Source organism: Carcharodon carcharias, chromosome 7, assembly GCF_017639515.1.
Source record: "Carcharodon carcharias isolate sCarCar2 chromosome 7, sCarCar2.pri, whole genome shotgun sequence".
In the NCBI taxonomy this organism is placed as follows: domain Eukaryota; kingdom Metazoa; phylum Chordata; class Chondrichthyes; order Lamniformes; family Lamnidae; genus Carcharodon; species Carcharodon carcharias.
In genome coordinates, this window is record NC_054473.1 from 107,550,801 (window position 1) to 107,578,017 (window position 27,217).

General features: G+C 46.7%; 1 protein-coding gene across 1 annotated transcript in view; it reads left to right on the forward strand.

Moving 5' to 3' along the window:
- calb2a (calbindin 2a) overlaps positions 1-26,904 on the forward strand; it is a 374,587-nt gene extending 347,683 nt beyond the window's left edge. Inside the window, exons 8-12 of the mRNA XM_041192190.1 lie at positions 2,395-2,450; positions 12,205-12,244; positions 22,658-22,711; positions 25,953-26,024; positions 26,791-26,904. Of these exons, the coding sequence (XP_041048124.1) occupies positions 2,395-2,450; positions 12,205-12,244; positions 22,658-22,711; positions 25,953-26,024; positions 26,791-26,904 (336 nt within the window). The remainder of the gene's footprint in view (positions 1-2,394; positions 2,451-12,204; positions 12,245-22,657; positions 22,712-25,952; positions 26,025-26,790) is intronic.
- Positions 26,905-27,217: the final 313 nt, after the last annotated feature.

The following is a 27,217-nucleotide window of genomic DNA, read 5'->3' on the forward strand; positions in this document are numbered from 1 at the left end:
CACACGCCACCCCCATCAGACACACGCCACCCCCATCAGACACACCCCATCCCCCCATCAGACACACCCCATCCCCCCATCAGATACACCCACCCCCATCAGACACACCACACCCCCATCAGACACACCCCACCCCCATCAGACACACCCCACCCCCATCAGTCACACCCCACCCCCCCATCAGACACACCCACCCCCATCAGACACACCCCACCCCCATCAGTCACACCCCACCCCCCCCATCAGACACACCCACCCCCATCAGACACACGCCACCCCCATCAGACACACCCCTTCCCCCTATCAGACACACCCCATCCCCCCATCAGATACACCCCACCGCCATCAGACACACCCCACCTCCATCAGACACACCCCACCCCCATCAGTCACACCCCATCCCCATCAGATAATCACCACCGCCATCAGACACACCCCACCTCCATCAGACACACCCCACCCCCATCAGTCACACCCCATCCCCCCATCAGACACACCCCACCCCCATCAGACACATCCCAGCCCCATCAGACACACCAATCCCCCCATCAGTCACACCAATCCCCCCATCAGACACACCCCACCCGCATCAAACACATCCCACCCGCATCAAACACATCCCACCCCCATCAGACACACCACATCCCCCCAGCAGACACACCCCACCCTCACATCAGACACACCCCACCCTCCCATCAGACACACCCCACCCCCATCAGTCACACCCACCCCTGTCCGACACACCCCACCCCGATCAGACGCATCCCACCCCCCATCAGACACACCCAACCCCCCCATCAGATGCATCCCACACCTCAACAGACGCACCCCACTTCCATCAGACGCACCCCAACCCCCATCAGACAGACCCCACCCACTCATCAGACACAACCCACCCCCATCAGACACACCGCAACCCCCATCAGATGCATCCCACCCACATCAGACACAGCCCACCCCCATCAGGCACACCCACCCCCATCAGACACACCCCATCCCCCATCAAACGCCCCTCACCTCCATCAGAAGCACCCCACCCACATCAGACGCACCCCACCCCCATCAGACACACCCCATCCCCCATCAAATGCACCCCATCCCCCATCAGACACACTCCAACCCACATCAGACACTCCCTATTCCCCATCAGACACACCCCAACCCACATCAGACACACCCCATCCTCCCATCAGATACACCCCAGCCCCCATCAGACACACTCCTTCCCCCCCTCAGGCACACCCTACCGCTTTCTCAACCAGTCAGGCACACCCAACCACCCCCCCATCATGTAAGCCCACTCCACCACCCCCCTCCCACCCCCCAAACCCCCCTTCCCCACCCAATTCAGGCCCTCCATTTCCTTGAAGTTGATGCCTTGTCCTGATTTCAGCCATGTTGTCAGGGCAGGGTATGAAACTGGGGCTACGACTCCCTCATGGTGAGACGGGGAATGGAAGGGCCAGGCCCCTCCCTCACACTTCACACAGCATCGGCAGTGGCCTGGGAAACTGTGTACCAGGTAACAGTGTTCCTCTTGAGAAGCCGAGGAGAGGGGCCAAACTCCAGGGTACAGGACACTTTGCTGGTTGAAAATGGTGGGAGAAAGGATAACATATGTAAGGAAGAATCAGAGATCAGGTGACTGCAAAATTTGGTTTTCAAAAGCCTGCAGGAATACTGAGGAAGGTGAGGATTTCCACAGTCCAGGGGAAGAATGTTTTTTTTTTTGTAGACAACAATGCAGAAAGTGTTAAATTGAAAATATGGGGCAGTGTACCTGGTATTTACCAGGAATCAGAGAGCAATGGCAAAGAGGTGCCCAAATAAAGAAAGCGTGCTAACAGTATTATAGGTAGTGGTAAAGGGACGCCAGGTGCTATTTCCTTCTTTGGGTCTCCTCCTGATATATCCTTTCCTTTGGTGTGTGATTTCTTCTAGGGTTTCCCCACATACATGCCTCACTATCCTCCAGTCGCCTCTGATTCATAGCACTCAGGCTTCCTCTCACTCCAGGATCCCCACCCATCCCCCACACCGGAGAACAAACCAAAGAAAACCTCCCATTCCTCTGTCCTTATTGCCCCCTCATCTCAGCCACTGGCTGATGCTGGAAAAGCCTGGTTCTATTATGGGGGTTGTCAGGGGGTGGTTGGGGGGGTGGGGGGGTGGTCGGTGGGGAAGCTAAGGTGGAAATGGGCACATTACCACAGGTTTTGTTTTTCAGTTAATCACCAGTGAAACAATTGGACATTGCCAGATATACAACATATTGTGATTGTGATGCTCGTGACACTGTTCTTATAAAGAAAGGATTACGGAAAGATTTTATAGAAACACTGCGAGGATCAGGAGTCACAGGAATCACCATGTGATTAAAACTTTTCTTTTCAGCTGAAAATGTTTGATGCGAATGGAGATGGGAAGCTGGGCCTTTCCGAAATGGCTCGGTAAGTTAATCTGGCGGAACCTCTCGGGAGGTTATCAGACTGGGGAGGGGAGCCAGGAATCAGGGGAGGTAGGAAGGGAGGAAAGGAGGAAGTATTTAGTCAGGAACCTCTGGCCATCATGGTGAGGATTGGGCTATGGTATCAGCTGTGGTTCACCTCTGAATCACGTGGTGCTAGGTTCAAGTCCCATTCCAGGGCTTGAGCATGTAAAATCAGGACTGACATTTGAGTACAGTACTGTGCAGTACTGAGGGAGCACTGCACTGTCTTTTGGATGAGATATTAAACTGAGATCCCATCTGCCAGCTCAGGTAGATGTAAAAGATCCCATGGCACTATTTTAAAAAAGAATAGGGGAGTTCACCCTGGGGTCTTGTCCAATATCTATCTCTTAATCAACATTAGAAAAGTAGATTATGTGGTTGTTATCACATCGTTAATCACATTCATAAATGTTGGTGGAACATGTTTGTTAATCCATGATGTTAACACAACCAAAGCAGATGCTTGCCTGCTGCCAATTTTATATATTTGTTTGGCATTACATTGTGACCAAACAGAGAGAGGGGTAAAACAAAGAATGCAGTGAGACATTTTACAGAGGAATTGATCTCAGTTATTTGTTGTAATATGAGTTCTTTAGATGTATCAATGATGAGATCTTGAGATTTGTATGTTTAAACTTGAACCATTTATTGTTAACCTTTAACTATTTACAGATCCAATGTGTGGTCATGCATGGAGCTGTTGTCTCCATTCAGGCTGGTTCCAGAGTGTTCTGTCTAGACTGATCTCTCAGCCTATTATCATGTGACTCTATACATCAAACCTTGGATGGGGCTATTCTCCCTTCTCACATTAACCCTTGCTCTGCTGGGCAAGTTTACATTACAATGGCATGCAGGCACATACAACATCATACAACAGCGCCTTTTCTTCTCCAAAGAAAACTTCCCTTTCCAATGAAGTATAACTATTTGTAATACAATCTTTACTGATCCCTAATCCCCCACCCCAAGCCTCTGACTCTATAAATTCAGATGCACTTGAGGCTTGACAATTCTTCCACATCCCGTTCTGTCACATTTGGAGAAATGGTAGTGGTACTCTGTGTTTCTGGTACTTGGTTATCTCCATTTGATTTGCTTTTTGTACTCCCTCAAGTTGTGTTTCTCTTTATTAACAACCCACCTGCTTATTTCAGACACTTCCGAGGGGAATGTGCACTCCATTCATTCCTACAGTGGACTTTCCGTGATGTTGCCATGTTCTTGCTGGAAGTGGATGTTTTGCACATGGAACCTTCATTTCCACTTGTTTCACAGTTTCAACCAAAAAACTTGTTTGCTGTTTTATTTCAAATCCTTTTGCAAGCTTATGAATCTTTTCGTTCAGCTTAGCTTTCTCTTCTTCTAGTGCCTTGTGCTTCATTTTGGTTTCACTGTTAGCCAGGTCTGTCTCCGGCGACGTCTGAACTTTTTCAGTTCTGTACTCGTGCAATTCATTGTTTCATTATCCACTCACTGTTTGGAAAGTTTTGGCTTTTCCTTTCAATGCCTCCTCCTCTCCATTCAACTGTTTCTTCAGCTCTTTAGTCTGTTTCTTGTAGCTTTTAACTTCATCCTGGAATATTGAACATTACTAAGTCTTCTCTGGCAACTGGATTATCAGTTTGTTCAGAGTGACATTAAATTCATTTTGTTTCTCTTCCTAATTTTCCAGAGGAATGAACTTTGACTTGAGGGATTCTTGTAGCATGTGAAGATTCTTCAACTGGATTTCCTCTTCTTTGCAAAGCTTGCTTCTTCATCTTGAGTTTCCTGTCATTCAACAGAGTCTCCTCAAGATTCTTCTGCTGTGCTCTCATTCTGCAGTTTAAGACCATCTTTATTTCTTCATGTTGCTAAATGGTTATGCATTCCTTTTACACTCAGGCTGTTGGCAGCTGTTAGCTCTCTTTGCTGCGCGTTTCCCATGCTTTTGTGTTTTTGGCAAGCTCTCCAGTGATTGGCCACCTTGTTTTTTTTTAAACATTATTTTTTAAAGAAAATAATGCAGCATTTCTGTCCTGGGCGATTCTGTCTTATTTTCTTTCTTTTAGCTCTGCAAGCCCGTGATCTGTGCACTTTGAGTGTTTCAGTGGATGTGCTTTTGTTTTTAACTTAAATCTACAGCGCTTATTTCTGTTTGCTCTGCTTGCCTTTTTTAAACCCTCAGAACAGCAGCAATTCTCTTTTTAAACTCTGCAGAGACTTCTTTTACTGTGCTCTGCAGTTTTTCTCTTGACCCTTCCAGCCAATTTGTTTCTTAAACGTCAGTTTAGCATGACCACCGCTGCTGCAATCTGCTGAGGCCTGGCTCTGCCATTCTAGAATGTAATTTTTTGTATTTTTGCTCACCATCTCATGAACTGTGCCACTCAGGTTCTTGCAATTTTTTGTAACTGAATTTTTCTTCTCAGTTGCACGCCTCTCTAGTCCGGCACCAGCTGCTTTTAGTTTTTCATACCTTGGGATGTAGTTCAGGGTTCATGCATTTAGCTGCCACCTTTCATATCACTGCAGATCACCATATTGGATTATGGTACTATCTCTGATGTGATATCTTAGAGAAGCAACTGTTGCTGCCAACCATGTTGTAATGTGGATTCTTTAGATGTTTCAATGATGAGAGCTGGAAACTTGTTTATTTAAGGTCATTAATGTGTTAATTAAGAGCGATTTTTCACTGCTCGTTCAACCTTACAGTTGGCGGGCGGGCGAACTGGCCAGGCGGCCTTTGGATTTTTGAGGAAGCTTCATCCACGGGCGGGAGGAGGTTTTCAATATTAAGCTTTTTAAAATAAAAATGTTTTGGCAGAATTTTTATTATCTATATATTCAGGTAAGTGAGTCCTATGTGGGGACCTTTTGTTCAGAATTTCATCATCTTTATTTTTGATTTTAAAACTCTTCAGCTCCCTGAGGCTGCTCTCTGCCTTCAAGGAGCCTTCATTCTGCACTCTCCCATGCCTGCACTGTCTTCAGCGCACGCCATCCTCCCACCCCCACCCTGGCAGCGCTGAGCTTTTCAGCACGTCTTTCGTGCTGGCTGGCCGTTAATTGGCCAACCTATGTGAAATTGCGTTCGGGGGCCAATCGCGGGTAGTGCCAATTTTCCCAGCCATCGTGCCCACCTGATGGCCCGAAAATCCTACCCTTAGTGTATAAAGTAAATTCTACATGGGGTGTGCTATAAAGTAGGTTGAGGTTGTCCAGACTCATTTCATGTAGAACCCTCACACCAAACAAAGAGAACCCATTAAGCTGGATTTGAACCAGGACCTAGTTGCTCACAGGAGTTTCTGAAAAACTAACCTTTTATTGCAGGAGACGGCAGGAGAATCCGGCAGGATTTGTGACCCGAATGACTTTAGCTTGTTGCCTTCCTCTGAGGTTGCGAACTCACCACACATGGAAGAGTGCTGATTAAAGCAAGCACTATGATGGTGCTGTGTTTTATTAATGCCACACACCACACCATTCTGTCACTTCAATCCAGATTGGTGTGCCTGCCATGCCATCTGCATGCCACGTCAAGCCAACTCCATGTGCCACAGCAGCATGCCACCATCTTCACTCAGATCACCACTGTGCCACATTATTCCAAATCAATGGAAATTTTTGCATTTTGAATTTCAGTAAAACCAAAACCCTGCAGATACTGGAGACCTGAAATAAAACAGAAAGCGCTGGAAAAACTCAGCAGGTCTGGCAGCATCTCTGGAGAAAGAAATGGAGTTAACCTTTTGAGTCCAATATGACTCCTCCAGCATTTGAGAAGTTCTGAAGAAGAGTCATGTTGGACTCGAAACGCTAACTCTGGGCAGAATTTTTCCGTTGGTGTGTGGGGACGGGCCCCGCATATCTGCGCATAAAATGATGCACGGTGACATTGGGCAAGCAGCCCGACATCACCACGCGCCATCGCGATATTTCGCTGTGCGGGCACGCAATGAAGTCTGACATGCGCCCACCATTAATTAACGGGCCACTTAAGGCCCTTTAGTCTTCAATCGACGCTGATTTTTCAGCGCCCATGCAATCTTCGGGTCGATGCATGGGCGCAACGGGTAGGAGACATTTGTATAAACCTCATCCATGGGCGGGATTAGAGGGCTCAGTAGGGCCGTGAATCTGCTTTGTGAAGTATTTACTGGTGAAAGTTTTTCAAGCTTACCTGTGTGATCTGCAATACTTCAGAACACACATCAGCTGCTTTTTCTGGATTCTTAACCTTCAGGTCAGCACTCTTCAGTGAAGAATCTTTTCCGGGCCTGCAGGTTTTAGGAAGCCTTCCCTTAGCCTGGGAATGGGAGTTGAACTCTCCACTGGAGGCAGCTCCTCTAAAGAGGATGGGAGGGCTAGAATGGGGGAGGAGGCCAGGAGCGCACATTCAGCTTCTAGGGAAGCCACCTTTTGGAGGACAGGCGCAGGCACAAAGGGCACAGGGGCAAGGGGTAGTCCAATGCGGAAGGGGCCGCAGAAGATGCCACTATCCTGCTGCCAGGATATACAGGCGGCGAAGCAGCTACCTTAATATGTGTAAGGTGCAGTGCCAAAGGAGGCTCCGTCTCTCAAGGGAGACAGTCAACTATATCTGTTGGATGATTGGCTTCGAGATCTCCCCTAACTGTGTGGGTGGACACCCCATGCCAGCGGCTGTGAAGGTCACAGCTGCCCTCAGCTTCTATGCCTTTGGCTCCTTCCAGGGCTCGGTGGGTGATCTTTGCGGTGTCTCCCAATCAGCTGTTCACACTTGTGTCAAGCAGGTTACAGACGCTCTGTTCAGACGTGCATTGACGTTCACCCACTACCATTGTGACCAGGCAAGTCAGACACAGCGAGCCAGAGGCTTCGCGGCCATTGCTGTCTTCCCCTTGTCCAGGGTTCTATAGACTGCACACATGTGGCCATCAATGTGTCAGCAGGTGAACCCGGTGCCTTCGTCAACAGGAAGGGCTTCCACTCCATGAACGTGTAGATAGTGTGTGATCACAGTATGCTGATTCTACAAGTCTGTGCAAGGTACCCAGGCAGCTCCCATGACACCTACTTCCTCAAACACTCCCAGGGCTCTTCAGTGCTCCAGCCTGGCTGGATGGATGGCTGCTGGGTGACAAGGGCTATCCCCTCAGAAGGTGGCTCATGACGCCTCTCCGCCACCCAAGAACAGAAGCTGAGCAGGGGTACAATAGGAGCCACGCCTCCACAAGGGCTGTGGTGGAGAGAATCATCAGTCTTCTCTAGATACGCTTCCGATGCCTGGACCGTTCAGTGGGCGCACTCCAGTACCCCCCAGGTCATGTGTCGCTGATAGTGGTTGTGTGCTGCACCCTCCACAATCTTGCGCTGGAAAGGGGGAACGCAGTGGACGATGAAAACATCAGTGCAGTGGCTGCAGCTGCATACGATGAGTCCGGCAGTGAGTCCAAGGATAAGCATGCACAGGGAAATGCTGAGGGGGTAGACACAGACCCAGACATACTCCAGGGAGGCATGGACACCCGGGAGGCTTTAACCTAATGAGCTTTCAGCTAGCACACCACATATAGACCTCCAGGACAAGCCTGGGCTGCCACCTTGATACTCGACACCTAAGTGCAAAATCTGCCAGGTCAGCAGCACTAAGGGCATTGTACATAAAGCTGAAAGCCCAACAAATTACTCATGACACTTTTCTTAAACATACACATGCAGAAGAAACGAGGCACCCTCAGCCACGGTCACACATCTGGCATTTAATGTATGAAGCAGAAAACAATAGTGTAAACAATCAAAAAGAAATCATAAGGAACTAATCTCAGGCCAACAAAAGCACCAGTGAGAAGCCCGTAGTGTGCCTAAGGTGCCTTATGCTTTTGTTTCCGGCTGCTACATCTGGGTGCTCCTCCCTAGCTGGCACCAACAGGGCCTGCTGACCCTGCTGTCTTGTTGGCCTCAATGACCTTGGCGGTCGTCCTCTAGCCCGTGGAGCCTCTGCTGGCCCTGCCTAGTCGGGAGCTGCCGGTTCCACAGTTGGCATCTCCCCAATCGTCGCAGCCTCACCGGATGGTACAGTCACTGGGAGAAGGGCGGAGGTGCTGCTGCCCTCATCCAGAGCGCCCTAAGAAGAGACTGCAGAGATGCCAGGCAGCTGCTGTGCTGACGTGAGGTCACTTCGGACCTCCCTGCTCACCATGGGTGGATGGGCACCGAGTTGTGCAAGTTGATGCCCAAACCATCACCCACACTGGCACTGACCAGGTGAGGTCAATGCTAATGTGAGGGCTTGCTGGTCACAGCGCATCCTGAGGAAGCCCTGATGGGTCTCCTGGAGTAGCCTCTCCACAAGAGTCGCCACTCTCTCCATGCGGGACACATGACACTCGGACATGTGGCTCATTGCTTCAGCAATCGTCTGTGTAGACCCTTCTACCCCAGAGACCAAGCCAAGCATAGCCTCATGTATCTCCCCCAGATGCTCCCGCACACCCGGCCGCATTTCCTGCACCTGCTGCGTCGCGGACGACTCCAGAGGCTCATCATCAGGTACCGACTGAGTATGTGCCTGGTCCCCTGTAGACCCCTGACTGCTGGTGCCATGGGCACTCTCTGTCTCTGCCAGCTCCTCCAGTGACTGTGAAGTGCCCTCACCACTGTGCCCCGGGACACTAACCGATGTTCGAGTTCCCACCGAGGTGCTAGTGTCTGTGCTGGTGCCTGCCTCGCAGAAATGGTGTGATGCTGGTGAGACTTCAGGCCCCTCAAGTGTGAGAGGGGGCGTCTGCTGCTCCTCCTCCCAGCCCTGCTCCGATGATGCTGAAATGAACAACAAGGACAGTGGATCAGTTAACGTGGAGACAATGTCAAAGTGCATCCCTGTCCCCCGGATCATTATGCGCTCATCCTTCCATAACCAATGGTCAAGCCATGTTGCAAAATTAAATCATTTACCATTCGGCAGTTCTATGGCTATTGGGAGAACAATGCTGACTTCACTGTTGGGCATAAATACCTGGCCGTGACACCCCAGCCTCACCAATAACAGTGGACCTTGGCACATGGCGTCTCTCCAGACCCAGGGCCTCCTGCTCGAAATGGCTGAGAATGGCGATCTGTGCCTGTCGGCCGCCAGTCCTCACACGCTCGGCCACGTTATGAGCGTTCTTCTCCTGAAAATGAGAGGCAAGCATTGATAGTGAAGATTGCACATGGACTCTGTTTGCGCACGGCCCACCTCAATCAGAGTGGGACATATCAGGGCTCCAGTGCCTCCTCACCCTACTGCTGCCGAACACTCACAAGAAGATGCTAGGCCTGCTCCCCACTCCCCCACCCCAGCCTTGGACACATGCTGCCTACATCACATTAGGCACCACACAGTATATCCTTCCACAGCAAGGAGGCGCGAGCCCCACATAAAGTGCAGCAGATGGTTCGTTGCCATGCCACCTTGAAGCTCCCCTCCCACCATTTCATCACGCTGACTAGGACATGCCCTGGAGTTCTAACACAGCGCCTAGGTGCAGCTCCTCCAGGTTGCCCCCAAACCAGTCATGTGGGACTTGGTGTAACACATGCTGCGGGGGCAAAACACATCTCCTCATCACCCTCTCAGGCTGACCTTAGCATGGGCAGTATCTGCTGGCCCACCCAGCAAAGGACAAATGCCGTCAATGATTCAATGCAGTCACGACACTAAGAGCTGCATCTTTCGGTCAGCGAGCAGGGGGCAAGGCCCCCCGACATCACCCCGCGTCATTTAGATTTTCAGTTCAGCAGGCGTGCAGCCGACTCGGCAGTGCACCCGCTGAACTGTCAACGGCCACTTAAGCCCTTTAAAACAGTAATTAAACCAATTAATGGACTTGCCCGTCCAACTTTAAGGTTGGCGGGTAGACCGGGAGCCCAGGAGGCCTTCAGAGAAAAATGAAACCTCATTCACAGGCGGGATGAGGTTTCATGAGGGATTTAAAATGTGCACAAAATGTTTAAATATTAGAAATTGACATGTCCCAGCTCATGTGACAGTGTCACATGAGGGGACATGTAAGGAATATCTTTTCCACCCTTCCACAAAATGTTTAAAACTTCCACTGATCTCTCAGAGGCGGCACTTTGCCTCAGGGGGATCTGTGTGCTCTTTCACACACATGCAGCTCAGAGAATCCACTCCCCCACCTGCACATGGAGTGCATAGCGCTTCCCGAGCAGACATGACACTGAGTGGGCCTTAATTGTCCCGCCCACGTAAAATGGCGGCACGCCCCAGACTGGGAACACGCCCGCCCACGCCCGATCCTGCACATCCCCCCCACCCTGACAGGGGGAAATGTTTCCCTAAGACTTGGGGTGGGGGAGGGGTGCTGCAGAGGGTAAGGCTACCTGCTGGGTTAAATGCCCAATGCCAACATGGTTCTCACCTTGCCAGAGCACAACAAATCATTGAAGTGCTTGCGACACTGGATCCAGGTGCACTGCGCCACATCACGGGAGCTCACCACCTCCCCTACCTCCTCCCAGGCACATCTCATCATGTGGGGGGGCCCTCCTCCTCCTGTCCTGGGGGACCAGCACCTCTCATTGTGCTGCCACCTCTTCGAGGAGGGCAGCAAGGCAGTCATCAGAAAAACGAGGGGCGCATCGGCCCCCCCCGCTGGCCTACCCTGCAGCCTGGCCTGCTCACCTGAAACCTTCTGCTGAGACTTGGAACTGGCCATTGTGTCAGCCTACAAAAGGCTGCCAGGCCTTCAATTAAACAGGCTGCTGGGTCGCCGTTTGAGCCGGCGGACAGTGCACTCCCTCCGCCAGCCGCACATTCCCGCTATCCACAGGAGCTGGGAAATACTCTGGGTGGGCCTTAATTGGCTCACCCACGTAAAATGGCGGCATGGACCTGATCGCTGGCGGAGATTGGGTCCACTCCCCAACCCCCACCCCCCCAGCCCTGCTAACCAAACGGAAAATCCTGGCCACTGTTTCTCTCTCCACAGATGCTGCCAGACCTGCTGAGTTTTTCCAGCATTTTTAGTTATTATTTTATGAATTTCATTGTCAGTTAACTTAATTATGCCCCGCCTCATCATCTGTACATTTATAGTGAATATTCCAGGGATTTCATCTAATTCAACAAAGATGTGAGAGGGAATTCCCAACATGCTTACATACATCAGGCAATCCTTATCCAGGTGTTTGGCTTATTCTAGTGATATTTTCAGCCTTGGCTCCGTGTTAGCACTCTTACCTCTGCATCAGCAAATCATACTCCAGAAACTCGAGCACATTACCTAGTCAGGCACTTCAGTGTAGTATTGAAAGAGTGTTGCACAGTTGGAGCCATCTTTTGGATGAGACGTTAAACCAAGGTCCTGTCTACCCTCTCAGGTGAAAATAAAAGAGCCAAATTTGAAGAAGAGCATGGAGAGTATTTTTTCATGACTTGGCAGATATTTATCCCTCAGCCAACATCACAAAACTGATTGTTTAGTCATTATAATATTGCTGTTTGTGGGAGCTTACTGAGTGCAAATTGGTAACCATACTTCCTACATTACTACAGTGATTATACTTCTATTAGTATTCCATTGACAGTAGTGTGTTTTGGGATGTGGAAGCACTATGAAATGCAAGTTGCATTATTTATTTTAAACTGCAGTATGTATAAATATGTATAAAGTGATGGGCTGCTGTTAAATTTCTGTAACACTAATTCTTTCTTTTTTTTCTTTCTTTAGTTTATTACCTGTCCAGGAAAATTTTTTGCTAAGATTTCAGGTGAGTGTATTTGATTTCTTTTCTCCTGTTTTCATTCCATTTTTCTTCCCTCCTCCCATCAAGGTGCAGAGTTTTGCTCGGCGTTCAGTCCCAAGGGCACTGACAGCAATCTGGCATTTCACCCAATCTTCACGTGTGAGCCTGGACCATGAGTGCCTATTCAACTGCATAGGGCATCATAACAAATGCTGAACCGGTTCGTTCCCAGGGTCCAACACACGTGCATTTTCCAACATTGGATAGTGATCAGGAGCAGCAACCCCTGCTGATCTTGATCTTCTGTAGCCCAATAGTATCGATTCAACTTCCCCATCGCCCCCGCACCCCAACCCCACCCAGCTAAGGTCAGCTAGCTAAAACACAAGCCAGAGGTTCCATTTGGGATATTCCTTCTTGGTCAGTGCAATTCACCATAAACCACATATTGCACTGAGCCTCTAATGGGCAGAAAGTGTATTTGTTGCACCCATTGCCCCATTTAAAGTAACTATCCAATGGCCATATATCACTATTGTTAGGAAGACTCACACGAAGCTTCCCTGAGAAGCTTTGATTCTGTCCAAGATTCTTGAACTCATCAGCTTTCCAATTATTTGCTGTACCTCTCCCAGCAACCCCTGTTCAGTGCAGCTCATTGTCCCATCCACAGCACCAGGACTGCCTTGGTCCAACAAACCAACTTTGTGACTATGATCATGATATATTATCCCTCCTTGTCCTCGTCATGGTCTTGGATATATTGGTCACCTTGTTATCTTCCAGCACTAGTCCTCCGTGGTATTGCCATCTTCACCTTATGATTCTTACATGTCCCAAGTTAGCTAGTCAAAGATCCATCCTCGTATTCCTTACCAGCATGCAGTGTCTCAGCAAAGTTAACTGTGCGAAAGGAGTCAGCTTCCAAAGGTACGAAGCAGGCTCCCCTCTTTACTCTCATCACCACACTTGACTCAATGTCATTTATGGAGCTGTCTCGCCACTTGTTCAAAATCAGATCATTGATCAGCCAGAATTTCCTCCAGCTTAATATTGGTAAGATGGAAGCCAACCACTTTGGTTTCCACTAATAATTCTGCCTCCAGCTGGACTTATCATTGAGGATAATTCGATCAGTGTGTCCTGTTTGATCCTGGACCGAGCTTCAAATTACTTGTCCTACTTCCACTGCTATAACATCAACCATCTCCATTCTACCACCCCCTCAATGCCATTGGAGTTCTCAGCCCTGCCTTCTTCACCCCCTCAATGCCATTGGAGCTCTTTGCCGTGCCTTCATCACCCCCTCAACGCCATTGGAGCTCTTTGCCGTGCCTTCATCACCCCCTCAACGCCATTGGAGCTCTCAACCATGCCTCCATCACCCTCTCAATACCATTGGAGCTCTCTGCTGTACCTTCATCACCTCCGTGCTCAGCTTTCCTCATGCCCTCCTTGCTTCTCTCCCAAGTTCCACTCTACACAAATTGCTACCCGAAGATTCAGCCACCTGCATCCTGTCACGTGTTGTTCTCCAACCACCCCGACCCTCCCCAAGTGGATTTCAAGTTTGTCTTTATTTCTAAACTCTACCTCATGGCTTCAGTATTCTCCAGCACTCTTCCTCAATCATGCACTCCACTCAGCTGACCTGAGGCTTATTGTTGTCTGCCTCTCACCAACCCCTGCTCCTACCCCGCCTTCAGTTACCACATCTCCACATTCTGTATCTCCACCTCATCTGTTCTGTTAACTCTGCAACTGTATCTTCAACCATCTCTCCTAACTCTCCTTACAAATCACTGTTTGGTATCTGTTCCTCTTTGTGATGCTTTGTTATGTTAAAAATGCAATTGTTGCCCATCAGTGGAAGCAGACTGTTTAACCTTGTATGTTGTCTCTTGTCTGTTCAATGTCTCTGCTACATTCAATATTTTTTAACAAGCTTTCTTTGTTTTACATTCGCCCAGAAAAGGATGTCAGTGCTGGAGATTGAAACTCTTTCCACGTTGTGGCACGGGATAGGTGTTGAGTTCCCTGTCAGCTGCGCACAAGTGTACCCTGGCCCTACATTCAGACGAGTGTCTCCTAATGGATCAGTGTCACACGCCTATTCCTCAACAACCACTACCTTTAGAGTCACTCAGTGAGATTGCCGATCACACCTAGTTTTATGTTGTGGACTTGGGAAAGTGTTGTGGTTACCCCAAACTCGCTTCACATAGACCAAAAAAACTTTCACCGCATCAGTTTGGGCTGGATTCAATCTAGGTGACATAAGTGAAAGACCAGAGTCTACGCCTGGTCTCCAGCACTGAACTAGAATCTTCCCAAGATGAAAGCAAAATACTGCAGATGCTGGAAATCTGAAATACAAACAGAAAATGCTGGAAAAGCTCAGCAGGTCTGGCAGCATCTGTGGAGAGAAAAACAGAGTTAACGTTTCGAATCTTCAGAGCTCTGAAAAAGAGCCATTATGACTTGAAAAGTTAACTCTGTTTCTCTCTCCACAGATGCTGCCAGACCTACTGAGCTTTCCCAGCATTTTCTGTTTTTATTATAGCTTCCCTAGTTCTCTTGATTCAAGAACCATTCCTTTAGATTGGAAGATTGAACACATCACTCCACTGTTTAAGAAGGTGAAAGAGAGAAAGCAGGGTATTATAGACCAGTTAGCCTTACATCTGTTGTGGAAACTTCTCAGACTCTGTAGTTGAGAACTGAGTGACCGAACACCTTGAAAATTTCCAGCTGATCAGAGTGTCACCATGTCTTTGTAAGGATAGGTCATGCCTGATGAATCTGATTGAATTTCTTTGATGAGGTGACTAAAGTAGGAGACAGGGGCATCTCTTGTGGATGTTCTTTATATGGACATCCATAAAGCACTTGATAAAGTTCTTCATTAGAGACTGTTACTTACAGTTGACGCTCAAAGAATTAGACAAACTGCTGTTGACCTGGATAGAAAAGCAGCTGAATGGCAGGAGAGAGAGTTGGGATAATGGACTGGCAGGATGTGACTATTTGTGACCTGTAAGGATCTGTGCTGGGTCTGAACGATTCACGGTATTTATGAATGACTTAGATGATGGAACAAAAAGCCACATGTCCAGATATGCCAATGACACAAAGTTAGGCAGCATTGTAAGCAGTGCAGATGGGAGCATAAACTCACAAAGAGGTATTGACAGCTTAGGTGAATGGGTTAAACTGTGGCAAATGGATTTCAGTGTACGCAAATGTAAGGTCATCCAATTTGGAATTAAAAGAGATAAAAGCGGATACTTTCTAAATGGTGAAAAGCTAGAAACAGGGGAGATCCATAAGGACTCAGGGATCCAGGTACACAGATCAATAAAATGTCTTGAACAGGTACGGAAAAATAATCAAAAAAGACGAATGGAATTCTGACCTTAATATCTAGAGGACTAGAATACAACGGAGTAGAAGCTGTGATTCAGTTAATTAATGCTCTGGTTCAAGCACAATGCTGGGCACCACATCTTAGGAAGGAGACAGTGGACATGGAGGGAGTGCTGTGTAGGTCTATCAGAATGATACTGGGATTGCAAAGCGGTGAAACTGATATACATCAGAAGCACAAAATGGACTCGTAGCGAATCCAGCAGCTGATTTTTCACTGCACCAATCTTCCTTCCACTGAACTTCACAGAACAATAGTTCAAAGTCTTTTGGAGACTTGTCTCCTATTCTCACTGTCACTTTTACTTGGTTTGAAATTCAAAACCTTGGCAATATTTTCCTAAGTGAATGGAAAGTAAAAACTGGGCGTGGTGAAAATTCGGCTGCCAATTTGTGATGATCTGGTTTTGTGCATTCTGGCGTGGACATTTTCTCCCCTCCACGGATTAAGTTACAAAACGAGATTACACAAACCTGGGTTGTACTGGCTGGAATTTAGATGGTTTAAGGGTGGCTTGATTGGAGATATTTCAGGAACAGAAGAAGGTAGTTAGAAAGAATCTACTTTCTCTGACTGGGGAGTCTAGAAATAGGAGCCAAGGTCTAAAAATTATAGCCAGGCTTTTCACGAAGGGGTGTCAGTTGTTGTAAAAACCCATCTGGTTCACTGATGCCTTTTAGGGAAGGAAATCTGAAATCTGCCTGGTCTGGCCTACATGTGACTCCAGACCCACAGCAATGTGGTTGACTCTTAAATGCCCTCTGAAGTGGCCTAGCAAACCACTCAGTTCAAGGGGAATGAGAATGAGGGATGGGCAACAAATGCTGGCCTTGTCAGTGATGCCCACATCCCACGAAAAAAATAAGTTAAATCACAGACTAATTAGAAAATAGCCGCAGTGACTGGGTAGAGCCCAACATCAGTTGTTGTTCACCCCCAAATGATATGATGGCAGGCTCCTCTGTCTGCTGGCTGTAGCGGGATCGCATGAAATGCGTTTTTCAGTCTCTGTACCGTTTCCAGGTAATCTCACTCAGAGAGGCTGCAGGATGGCTGGCGAGGCAAATGGCAAAATTCCACAGTGCTGCAGCCAGCTGCCATGAGGGTCAGTGTAGAGCTTTACTCGGCATCTATACCTGACCGAGGAGTGCCCATTGCTGACACCAGGTCCCTCAAATGAGAAATGTTTCATTGTCCAGCACAAACTCCTACACCTTGATAAACACAAAGCAGCAATCACCATAAAATTTCAAAGAAATCATTAGCTGTTTGCAGCATGAAGGAGGGAGCTTTTTACAGGTAAAGCTCAATTTCAATGTGAAAGATTGATGAAGTTCTATTTTACTCTCAGGATGACAGAGGATCAAAGGTAAGTGTCAGTATTAAGGTGATTTTGATTTCACTTTATAACATTCCACATTAATAACAGACGTTTCCTCAGTGTTACAGTGTTCATGTGTTGTTATTTTGCCATTGTCTGTGTTTTACCGTACATTCCTCTGTAAATACACCCAAAAAAAGAAAATTGTTGACAGTTTGCTAAGTAGCAAAGATATATCTTCAGCTATAATCAAAACAAAATGCTGGAAATCTGAAATAAAAACAGAAAGTGCTAGAAATTCTCAGCAGGTCTGGCAGCATCTGTAGAGAGAGAAACAGAGTAAACATTTTGAGTTGAATATGACCACCTCCTACCACCACATACCTGTGGTCTAGGATTTAGCAACAATACTAGGCCTTGGGTGGATGTCATACTGGCAATGGCCACTGTCCCATCAGTGGTGCTGCTGTTCAATGGAGCTGCCAGCCTCTGATTGGTCCTGAGGTCCTTGATCCAGGGAAGGCCCGACACTGACCTGTCATGTGGCTGAATGGCACTTAATTTGGTGGGCCTTAAGGAGGCGACGCGGGGCTCCCAACGGTTTTCTAGCCAGTGAGCGAGACCCTTGTCGATTCCATTAAATCCAGCTCATAAACTCCCACGAATAGCACTCAGATAATAACCAGATAATCTGGTTATTGATGTTGCTTGAGGAATAAATATTTGCCATGACACCAGAACTCCCCCTGCTCTTCTTTGAAATAGCGCCACAGGAGGACAATGTAGCACTCCCTCAGTATTGCACTGAAGTGTCAGTCAAGATTATTTGCTTAAGTCTCTGGAGAGGGGCACAAACTCACAATCTTGCAGCTCAATGTTGGAATTGAGTAATGGCTGCAATGAAACTGGGTGCAGACCTAATAATGGGAAACAATTCAGATTTTTCCATTAGGCGTGAAACACAGTTCAATGTTGACAATAATAAAATGGTTAGAGCAGGGAGCATTTGTTTAATAGAGCAGTCATACTGATGAGGAAAAGGATTTGGGGATCACTGTGGAATTTTTTTAAACCATCAGTCCAGGATTCAGATGCAATAGAACAAAATGGCAATGAAGGTATAGTAGAGAGAAGGAGATAGGGCCAATCAGAAGAGGTGTTACTGTTGATGTACGGATCCTGGGCAGATATACATTTAGAATGCTGTGTATAGTGAGAGCTGCAGCACAGGGCAGCCCAGACAATATCCAGCCTCAGAAATTGGTGTCAGCTGTGACTCAATAGGTAGCACCTCTGATTGTGGGTTCAAGTCTCACTCTAGAGACTTGACCACATAATCCAGAGTGGCACATCAGTGTTGTACTGAGGAAGTGTTGGAGGTGCTGTTTTTCAGATGCAACATTAAAAATACGCTCTGCTTGCCCCCTCAAGTTGGCACTGTTTCTAAGGGGAGTTGTCCATGGTATCAGTTTTGCAGTTGCCTGTCATGTTTCCTATGTTACTACACTTTAAAAGTACTTCATTGGTTGTAAGGTGTTTTTGGACATCTTGAGGTTGTGAAATGTGCTTAGGAATGCAAGTCTTTCTTTTTATATCTAAAGTTATGAGGAACGATTTTGAGCTTACTCTCAGAGAGTCGATCTTCAAAGTGACCTGGCAGACATTTACAAAATTTAAGAGGATTAATTAAGTTGATCTAGACACATGGTTATCACCGAGTTCAAAACCAGGGATGCAATTCAAAAATGGGGTAACGAGAGGATCTGTGCAGCAGTAAGGAAAGCTAGCTTGATTTTGGAACGAGTAGCCACAGAGATAGCAGAGAAACCTCAGCAGGTACAAAGCTGGTGTAATCCAGCCAGAATGCTGTGTACAATTCTGGTCACTGTACACAGTAGGGAACCAAACTGGATTCAGCCTAATGATCTATTCAGAGAGATCGAAGAGCATGAAATTGTTTATTCTGCAGAAGTGAAGGCTTAGGGGGCAATCTTTTTCAAAAACTTTACCAGAATAATTAAATAGAACCAGAATAGTTAATATGATGTTAGCACAAATTCTAGAACCAGGAAACACCAGCTCACATTTAGCAGAGGGAAGGTCTGTATACGATGATGACTCAGTATCTTCACAAAGCTGAATGGGTGGGATGAACTGCCATGGGCATGGCAGGTAGTGTGAGAAAACTAAAGGAGAATTGTACAGCTATTTGAGGGATTGGATGATTAATGGTATTAGATTTTGGGACCAACTATAGAGAGCCATTATCAATCCTGCACTATGTTCCTAATCCATGAAGTCCACCAAGAACAGTCTCACACAACAGGTAGGGACATGGAATGGATTATCAGGACCTGCATTGAAACAAACACAATAAATGGATTCAAGAGGCAATTCTATTCATTTCTGGACACAGAAGGGTCTGCAGGCTTCAGATCAAACAATTGGCCTTTACAAATTATGAAACTTCCTATATATGTGTGTATGTGTGTCTATGTTTCTTAAAAGGCGTATGTGTGTGTATATCTCTATTACTTTTTGGTGGGTGTTTCCCTTTTGCTCAGTTGTTTGCATCACTTGTTTTGGCCTCTTTCTCTCTTTTGCCCTTGTCTCTGTACCTCCCTCTCTTTGTTTGCATCTCTGTTCCCCATTTGTCTCTTTCTATCTGTCTCTCTGACCTTTTGGCCAACACACTCTGTCTCTCTCTCTCTCCCTCTCTCTGTATGGTGCACTTTTTTTCTTCTCTGTTGTAAGCTGTTGGGCATAGTTCGATAGGTCTTATTAAGATATTCGCAGTCTTATGTAGTTCAACAGTAAGTATTTATTAACCACTAGAAACTATATACGTAGGTACAGTAAGGGTCCAAGCTCAGAGCTGTCTCCATGCTTGCTTCTACACATGGCTGTGTCAAACACTGCACTGACACCAAGGTGTGGCTCATGTGTTCTCTTACATCACTGTGTGGGCAGTACTGTATTCAGTCCCATGTTAACCCTTTATGTGCCAGATCCTTCTACTATATTCTCTTCTCTCTCTATCTCTTACTCTTTTTCAGGCTTTTCTGTTTATGTGCCTCTCTCTTTCTCTGCTCTCTCTGCCTGCCTCTCTATCTGCCCCGCCTCCCCTACTTTTTCTAGCATGGAGCTAGCCAGCCTGTTTTACGTGATTGTCTGATCAGTCACTAGTGGGCAGCATGTAACAAGAAAGATCAAAATGGTCACTGAAATTATCAGAGGCCAATTTAATGGCTGAAGAATTATTAACTTAAAACCAGGGGGTTTAACATTTCCTGCCTATGGCTGCATTGCTTTGGTGGGGGTGGGCATGTGGGGGGCTTCATTATCTTTACTTTAGTTAGTTTTATTTTTCAATTGTTGATTATTGGGCTAAATGAAGTGAGGGTCAATACTCAGATACAACATCTTTCACACTTCTGCTCTATGTCAGCATGAAATCCTCTCAGGACAGGTACAGTATGGGGTTAGATACAGAGTAAAGCTTCCTCTACAATATCCCATCAAACACTCCCAGAGTTTCCCATTAATTATTCTATGGCCTGTGAGTAAATTTATTCCTTAGCCCCAGATTTTCGCTACCAAGGCGGGTAACTTGAGTCAAGAAATTTTGCCTCAAGTAGAAATGTCCTTGAATGGCATGATTTTCACTCCAGAGGAGCGGGTACAGGAGAGAGCTGGGCTCACTGCCCCCTGAAACAGGTCAGAGGTGGCCACAGGAATAGCCGAGTGCCGAGGCGACTGGTTAGAAGGCCCTTCTCAACTCTCTGAACTTCATCCCAGTTGTATTAAAGGCTGTTAGGCCCTCTAGCTCTCACCTCTCACCTTCCCCCACCCACCCCATGGCCCCTTATGCCACCTCAATGCCAACACATGCTAACCTCATGCTCTATACCCACACCCAATGGCCCCTCATACCCTCCGCACCAGTTCAATACCAACTCATGCCCCCCACCGATTCCCCATGGTCCCTTATAGCCCCCATGCCAACTCATGGTACTTCCATGCCCTTTCACTCAGTACTCATAATGTACATAGCCAAAGATCCCTATTGTAACAATGGCATGTGTGGAACTGCTCAGAAAAAAATGCCTATTCACAAATATTTTGAAAACGGACTGCTGTACTTACAACCCTATAAAAGTGCCACTCAAACAGATCATTAAAGTATCAATAACAGAGGCTTCAAACACTTTATACCACTTAATCCTGTGCAAATAAATACTGAGTCATTGACAAAAGAGATCACAGAAAGAACAATTTAATATAACCACTTAAAGATGTCAATCAAGCAAAGTCGACAGTTCTCTCCAGCTGTCAAAATAGAACCCTTGTGAAGAAAATCCTTTCATGAGTCTGGGCTCTCAGCCTTTCCAGTTGTACTGAAAGAGTTCTTACACCTGTCCTCATTATGCATGCTTAGCTGTGTGACTCCTGACACTTTGCTTGTATTTGTATCTGTTGCTTCAGAATGAGATAAATCAAGAAGACACTATGGAGGTAGAAGAATCCCATCATTCCCAATGCTTGTGAAAGCTCTCTATTACAATGGCAATCTAACAAAATGGATCAGTTGGCCCTGAAGCCCCAAGCCCGGATTATGGCGAGAAAGTAGTAATATCAACCAAAACGTTGTCTGAACATTTTGTCAAAAAGCTGCAACCAAACGCAAAATATCAGGATTTCCGTCTCTCTCAGACTGAGATACCCCTAGGCAATGCGGCTTCAGCCATTCTGCAACCTCTGCTCCTCCCTATTGCTTTGGAAATACTTATTAGAGAGATTATACCACCCCCCACCCCTGCCCTGAGAGTATAACAGCCCCTCAGCCCTATTCCCCCCTTGTTTCCATGCCTCCCGTCCGCTTGAAGGCAACATCAGCACAACAGCATCCCTACAGTACTCCTTGCACAAAAGTATTTTATAAAGTGGGGAAAAGCTAACACTGGCTATGAGAAGGAGAACATTTTTTTGCAAGCCTTGAAACCTTGTCAGAAAGGTATGTTGTTGGGATTTTAACTGGAGAGTCGCACTGCCACAGTAACTGGGATGAGCGGGAGTGGGGTCAGAATCTGAGGAGTGAAGGTGTTCACAGGAATACATGGCCAGAGAGGATCACTTCAAGAGGGTGGGTCAAAACAGTTTGAAGTGAGAGAAAGATCTTTACGCGCACTCATTGGGATACAGGGAACAAGTGGAGCTTGACAAGTTCGGGGGTGTTGGGTGAGAGGGATCTTGCAGGGAAGCTCTGGATCAGACACCTCTGCATCCTCCTTCAATCACGCACAGGATAGAGTAGGCAAAAGAGGAGGACGAGAGGGCTGAGAATCTTATTCTCATCATGGTAGCTACTCTTCACCTCCCGGCGGATTTACGCCCCATTTACTGATGCTTTCCTGCAAGGGTGGGAGATACTCAGAGTAAATACAGAGTCCTGGGATCAGCTCGTTAAATCTCTCAGCCCCAACACTCCCCCAACCACACCCAGCTGTGGGCTCAGTGAGATCAATGGACAGTGAGAGAAAAAATGCTTCCTGAGAAAGGACTCCCCCCCACCCCCAACAGAAAAACTGAAGTCTGAGAACACATTGAAACAGACAACGTGGAGATTATGGTCTTACTGTAAAGCCATTCTGCTTAATTTCTTAGCTAATTTTGATTTTTGTATTCACAGGGCATGAAACTGAGTGCAGAGGAGTTCAATGCAATATTCACCTTTTATGACAGGGTAACTATCACCTCAGTGTTAAAGTTACATCCAGTTGAAGGAGCTCACTTGGATCTGCATGGCCTATCACAGGCTTTTTCTTTTAACAGATGAATTAAGATTTTCTTTTCTAATTTTCTTCTCTCCTGCTGAAGACAGGTGAGTTTTTCAGATGTACAGCCCCAGGGGCTCATACATACATTAAAATTATGAGCAGGAATAGTTCACAGAGCCTTCGAGTCTGCTCCATCATTCAATAAAATCATAGCTGATCTGATTTTAACCTCAACTCCACATTCCCACCTACCCTCAATAACCTTTCACCCCCTTATCAAGATTCTATCTAGCTCTGCTTTAAAAATATTCAAAGATTCTGCTTCCACCACCTTTTGAGGAAGAAATTTCCAAAGACTCATGACCCTCAGAGAAAATATTTTTCATCATTTCTGTCTTAAATGGGAAATCCCTTATTTTTAAACAGTGACCCCTAGTTCTAGCTTCTCCCACAAGGGGAAACATCTTTTCTCATAAGACAACCTGCCCAGTCTAAGTATTAGTCTAGTAAACCTTCTCTGAACTGCTTCCAACACATTTCTATCCTTCCTGTACACAGCTCTCCAAATGTGGTCTCACCAGTGCCCTGTACAACTGAAGCATAACCTCCCTCCTTTTATATTCAATTCCCCTCACAATAAATGATAACATTCTATTAGCTTTCCTAATTACTTACTGTACCTACATACTAACCTTTTGTAATTCATGCACTAGGACACCCAGATCCCTCTGCATCTCAGAGCTCTGCAATCTCTCACCATTTAGATAATATGCTTCTCTTTTATTCCTCCTGCGAAAATGGTCAATTTCACATTTTCTCACATTATACTCCATTTGCCAGATCTTTGCCCACTCACTTAACCTATCCATACCATTTCAGTCTCCTTATGTCCTCTTCACAGCTTACTTTCCTACCTATCTTTGTGTCAGCAAATTTAGCAACCATACCTTCAGTCCCTTCATTTAAGTCATTTATAATATAAATTGTAAACAATTGAGGTCCCAGCACTGATCCCTGTGGCACACCACTCGTTACATTTTGCCAACCAGAAAATGACTCATTTATGCCTACTCTCTGTTTCCTGTTAGCCGGCCAATCTCTCTACCCATGCTCGAGACACCCTACCTCCTAACCATCAATCCAATATGTGGGATGAGATGGTGAGAGCATGAAGAGGAAGTACCACAGACACAAAAGCAAAATTCTGTGGATGCTGGAAATCGGAAATAAAAACAGAAAGTGCTGGAAGTACTCAGCAGGTCTGACAGCTTCTGTGGAGAGGGAAACAGCATTAATGGGCAGAATTTCAGATTCCAGTCAGAGGTGGGAAGGCTCAGAAATTTGTTAGAGAGGGACGTACCAGGTTGCCGACATGTTCCCGCTCCAGGCATTTTCATTGCTTGCAGAATTGGGGAGCACCAATAGCGACTAATCCACTACGGCACTGAAGGGCCGATTAAGACCAATTTTCTGAGGTTGACTGTTTTCAGTTGACTAGTGGGCCTCCCACAGCACACAGCAGCCAAAGCCAGGCCAATACATGGAGGCAGTCTCCCAGCAGCAGAGTATGGGTGGGGGGGGGTAAAGATGGGGGGGGGCGGAGTCCAGTGCCAGCATCGATTTATACCCTCCGCCCCTCCCTGCACAGCTGACGTACTAAGATGGCTACAGCTGCAGTTCTTTACAAAAGTCGTCAGAGGGTGCCTCCATCTTGAGGTACCCTTTCCATGCATTGCCAGCTCCAACCTTGGTAGGGCTGCCAATACGTCATTGCTGGGGAGGGTTCCTCCTATTGGCCATCCAGTCTTGGGGGCCTATCTGTCGTCCTTAATTGGAAGGTCAGAGTGCTCCTTGGTCACTGATTGGCCTTGCTGACTAAAATGGCGTTCAGCGTCAGGCAGCGATGCGATACAGGGTCAGGAAGAACGACAGGTCTCGACCTGAAACGTTAACTCTCTTTCTCTCTCCACAGATTCTACCAAACCTGCTGAGTATTTCCATTCTCTGTTTTATCACAGTCGGATTCTGATCTCAGCCCATGGCCACATCCTGGTAACCTGGAGCAGGTAAAGGGATAGTGGTCAGGAGCAGTGACACCGACTGTTGTTCCTCCTCTGTGGCCCAAAGAGGCTGGTTCCAAATTGTAACACCTCAGCTGGCATCCCGAAAAAGATCAGCTAACTTAACACTGACCAGAGATTGAATCTGGGACTTTTTAGGTTTCTGTGCTGTACTGTGCGCCAGTAGAAATCTCAAGTGTCCATTCATAGACACAAACAGGAATGATTTACTGCAGGAATCACGGAATTCAGAATTGAAGAATTTTAACGGCACAGAAGGAGGCCGTTCGGCCCATCGTGTCTGCACCGTCTCTCTCCAATTGAACATTATGACCTAGTGCCATTGCCCTGCCTTTTCCCTCTATCCCTCCACATTGTTTCTATTCACAGAACTATGCCAGGGAGCTGGTAAAAATCATGGGAACTCTAGGAGCATCAGGACAGGAGGAGGCCATTCATCTGCTCAAGCCTGTTCAGCCATTGCTTGGGTTCATGGCTGATCTGCACTGCAGTTCCTCTTACTTTGCTCCAAACCATGGAACCCCTTACCCAACAAAAAATGACCATCCCAATCTTGAATTCTGTCAGCGCTTCTTGAATTTCCAATGAGGAGTGTCATCAGTTGAAAAATTGCAACAACATTCACATTCCATGCAAGAATTAAAATAATTTGTAAATGATGGGAATATGTTATCCAGAGCCTTTCCTGTGTTCCAAAGCAATGCTGAGCACAGGGAAGGAGACTCTTTATGATTAAATGGCCATCTTTGTTACTCAGCTGGTCACACAGGCTAGGTTGGTGCTACCTTGCTTTAGGCCCACCATTGAAGCCACTGGCTGCCCGCGCCCTGCCACAGCTGTGCCCCGATACCCTGCAGAGGTCCGGGGACTCCACTCAAACTTTGCAAAGCTGCTTGACCCCTGGAGGGGTGAGGGGAGGAGGGAAGGTGAACTCAAGCGCTGCACTGTTAGGATTCCAATGAAACAGATAATCCCAGCCAAAGGTTACAGCTGTGGTATGGTGAACAGTTATTGCTTGATTAGCAAACTGCCCTAGTTATTTATGTTGGGGCGGTGGGGGGAGGATTGAGTTGATGCTATTGTTTCTCATATGATTTTACTTAGTATGTTCTGTCTGCTTTCTCAGGATGGAAATGGCTACATCGATAGTAATGAACTGGATGCGTTACTGAAAGATTTATATGAGAAAAATAAAAAGGTGGGTTCAGGAGGACATCAATAACACGGGGAGCATGGCACCCTTTCTGTTTGCTCATTAAGGCGAAGGTCATCAATACGGGGAATCAAATGGTTTTTGCATTTACTGTCCCAGCAAACACTCCCAGGACAGGTACAGCACGGGGTTAGATACAGAGTAAAGCTCCCTCTACACTGTCCCCCATCAAACACTCCCAGGGCAGGAACAGCACGGGAGTAGATACAAAGTAAAGCTCCCTTCACACTGTCCCTATTAAACACTCCCAGGGCTGATACAGCACAGGTTGAATGCAGAGTAAAGCTGTTTGTACAATGTCCCGTGAATCAATCAATCAGTCCCAGGGCAGTTGCCCATGGATTGGTCCCAAACTGCAGAAGTGTGACGTTGTTCCAATTGCTGTGACCTGTTAAGTGAGAGCGGCTCTGAATTGCCAATCATTTCTGAACCGGGAGGTTTTAGCACTGTAGGGATTAGATCAAGACTGCATGGACCAAAAACAAGGAAGTGTCCCTACATGGACAATCAGAAACAGGCTAACCAGTGGGAAAATAGGAAAACATTACCCTGGCTGATACCTAGCCTGGGAGTGCTTGATGTCGACATTGGCTAACTAAAAAGAGAAGTGTTCCACTCCCCTCACGCCAACAGCCCCACATCTTTGAGCAGAAAATTTTAAAGAAATTATATACAAATAAGTTTACAAAATATATAACAAAAAATGATCCACAGCCAAGATCTCCTGATGTATTATTTTTTTTTGCCCTAGGAAATGGATATTAAGAAACTAACTGCATACAAGAAAAATATCTTGTCCCTCTCACATGGTGGGAAGCTGTATCGGCGGGAGCTGGAGATGATTTTGTGCACGGAGCCACTGTAGGGAGAACCACTTTAACAAAGAATGCATCACCCTACATCATTCAGCCCACCCCCCCATCCTTCCCCCAGCCAACGCCACTCCACCCCAGCGCATGTGCAGGGTCTCCTAAATACCACAAATGTGCTTGTATTGCTGATTAAGAAAAGCCACAAGGGATGGACATCGAATTTGTGAGGTGTGAACTCACTCACAATGATTGTCCATTATTTTCTATATATCTCCCTTTGCTCAGCATTTTAGACCAACAGATAATATATTAGATATATATATATACTGTAATATATATAGAAGTCCTTTGAGTCTTGGTAAATGC